We start from the raw sequence: 2,300 nt of genomic DNA, 5'->3' as shown, positions 1-2,300 counted from the left end.
CTTGCCAGGGAAGCGCTTATTCCACTGAGCCATCTTCCCAGCCCCAATGATTATATCTTTGCTTTTTCTTTTTTTTTTTCCTGGCTCAGCCTGCCCTGAGGGCAGAGCTGGCATGGTATGTGGTGCCAGGGATAGAGGTCCCCTGCCTACAGGTGCTTTAGACTGCTGAGCTATCTTGCCGGTCCATATTTTGGCTTACTTTTTGAGACAGGGACTTCTTATGTTGCTCACATGGGCCTCAAATTCCTGAACTCAAGCAATCTTTCTGAGTTAGAATTATAGGCACATGGGTCCCTGAAGGGTTTATAGCTTTGATTCTTTACAAACTATTTAGGGACAGGTATTGTGGTGCAACCATGTAATCAGAACTGTGGGAAGCTGAGACAAGATCACAAGTTCAAACCTAGCTTGGGCAATTTAACAATTTAGGTAGACCTGTCATAAAAGAAATAAAAATAGAATGGTTATGTAGCTCAGTGTGAAGGCCCTGGGCTCAATGCCCAGAACCACCGATAAAAGAAAACAAAGGTAGGTATAGTGGTGCACACCTGTAATCCCAGCACTGGATTTTTTTTTTTTTTTTTTTTTTTTTCCCGGAACAGGGGATTGAACTCAGGTCCTTGCGCTTGCCAGGGAAGCGCTTATTCCACTGAGCCATCTCCCCAGCCCCAAATAATGAATTAACTCTTTTTTTTTTTTTCTCGGAACCGGGGATTGAACTCAGGTCCTTGCATTTGCCAGTCAAGCACTTATCCTACTGAGCCATCTCCCCGGCCCCCAGCACTGGAAAGGTTGAGGCATGAGGATCATTTTGAGTTTGAGACCAGCGTGGGCTACAAAGTGAGCTCATGGCCAGCCTGAACTGCATAGCAAGATCCTGTCTCTAAAGACAGACAGACAGAGAATGAATGGGCTGGGGATGTGGCTCAGGGTGCAGCTCTTGCCTTGTATGCACAGGGCCCTGAGTTTGTTCCCTAGCAACACAAAAAAAAAAGATAAAAGTGAGATGTTTGTTGGAATTACAGTCATGGGTCAATAACTGACAACTTTTTTGCCAAATCAAGTAACTTTTTTTTTTTTTTTTGCGGAATCAGGCATTGAACTCAGGCCCTTGTACTTGCCAGGCAAGCACTTATTCTACTGAGCCATCTCCCCGGCCCCAATTGTTTCTTTTTTCTTTTTTTTTTTTTTTTTGGTGGAACCGGGGATTGAACTCAGGCCCTTGCACTTGCCAGGGAAGTGCTTATTCCACTGAGCCATCCCCCCGGCTCTTTTTTTTTTTTTTTTTTTTTTTCAAGTAATTGTTTCAAATATTGTCAGGGGGCTGGGGAGATGGGTCAGTAGAAAAAGTGCTTGCCTGGCAAGTGCAAGGCCCTGAGTTCAATCCCGGTTCCGCCAAAAAAAAAACAACAAAAAACCAAAAAAACAAAAAACAAAGAATTTAAAAAAAAAAAAAAAAGTGGACAGTGTTCTCTCCACTGTAGGCCACATATAAGAATCCATCTTCATCCTTTTCCTTCTCGTAAAGCTGCCCCATCGTTAGGCTGGACTGTGGGACTGTCTTACCCACAAACAGGAAGATTGGCTTTTCAGAAGGAAGCTGGATCCTTTTCCTGATGAGCCAGATAAACTGACCCACAGTGATGTCAGATGAAACCAAGAACTTCCGTTTGTCAATGTCAACAATCTGAGAGCCTGAGACCTTTTCCACAATCACAGGAACTCCATCGGGATATTTTGATCGGATCTTTGCGGATTCTGCGCATCTGTGTTCCAGTGAGTGGTCCTCCTTGAACATCCACTTCATGGCGGCAAGGGAGGGGACCGAGCCAGCTCTTTGAGCCCTGAAGTTCAGTGAGCCGACCTCAACAACTGAAAATAGATTTAATCTAGAACAGTTTAAGATTTTGGAGTTACCAAACTTTTAAATAATTGTGATTAGTCTATTCTGGAAGAGCTGGCAGCACCTGAAACCCCAGATCTGAGCTTACACACGTGGATCACGTGGGCCCAGGAACTCCAGGCCCGCTGAAACAATACTATGAGACCCTATTGCTAAAATAAATGAATAAAATAATAAATTAAGAATTAGATTACAGGGCCGGGGAGATGGCTCAGTGGAATAAGCACTTTCCTGGCAAGCGCAAGGGCCTGAGTTCAATCCTTGGTTCCGCAAAAAAAAAGAATTAGATTACAGGGGCCAGGGAGATGGCTCAATAGAATAAGCGCTTCCCTGGTAAGTGCAAGGACCTGAGTTCAATCCCCTGCTCCACAAAAAAAAAAAAAAAAAGAAGAAAGTG

At 44.1% G+C, this 2,300-nt stretch overlaps 2 protein-coding genes across 2 annotated transcripts in view; both read right to left on the bottom strand.

Annotated features, from left to right (window-relative positions):
- Mrpl45 (mitochondrial ribosomal protein L45) overlaps positions 1-204 on the bottom strand; it is a 7,179-nt gene extending 6,975 nt beyond the window's left edge. The window contains exon 1 of the mRNA XM_023718104.1: positions 200-204. The gene's annotated coding sequence lies outside the window, so the exon portion shown is untranslated. The remainder of the gene's footprint in view (positions 1-199) is intronic.
- A 1,199-nt stretch (positions 205-1,403) lies between these two features.
- Positions 1,404-1,883, bottom strand: LOC101587435 (gamma-aminobutyric acid receptor-associated protein-like 2). Its single transcript, XM_012515271.2, has one exon. It carries the CDS (start codon positions 1,805-1,807, stop codon positions 1,442-1,444), a length of 366 nt encoding a protein of 121 aa, XP_012370725.1. The 5' UTR covers positions 1,808-1,883; the 3' UTR covers positions 1,404-1,441.
- Between the last annotated feature and the right edge of the window lie 417 nt (positions 1,884-2,300).

This window comes from Octodon degus, unplaced genomic scaffold (genome assembly GCF_000260255.1).
Source record: "Octodon degus isolate 3935 unplaced genomic scaffold, OctDeg1.0 scaffold00056, whole genome shotgun sequence".
NCBI classification, from domain to species: domain Eukaryota; kingdom Metazoa; phylum Chordata; class Mammalia; order Rodentia; family Octodontidae; genus Octodon; species Octodon degus.
Note: the sequence above shows the minus strand (reverse complement) of the source record. Positions and strands in the feature narration are given on the sequence as shown.

Excerpts from the sequence above, each read along its gene's own strand:
- LOC101587435 (XM_012515271.2), bottom strand. The coding sequence starts at position 1,807 with ATGAAGTGGATGTTCAAGGAGGACCACTCACTGGAACACAGATGCGCA.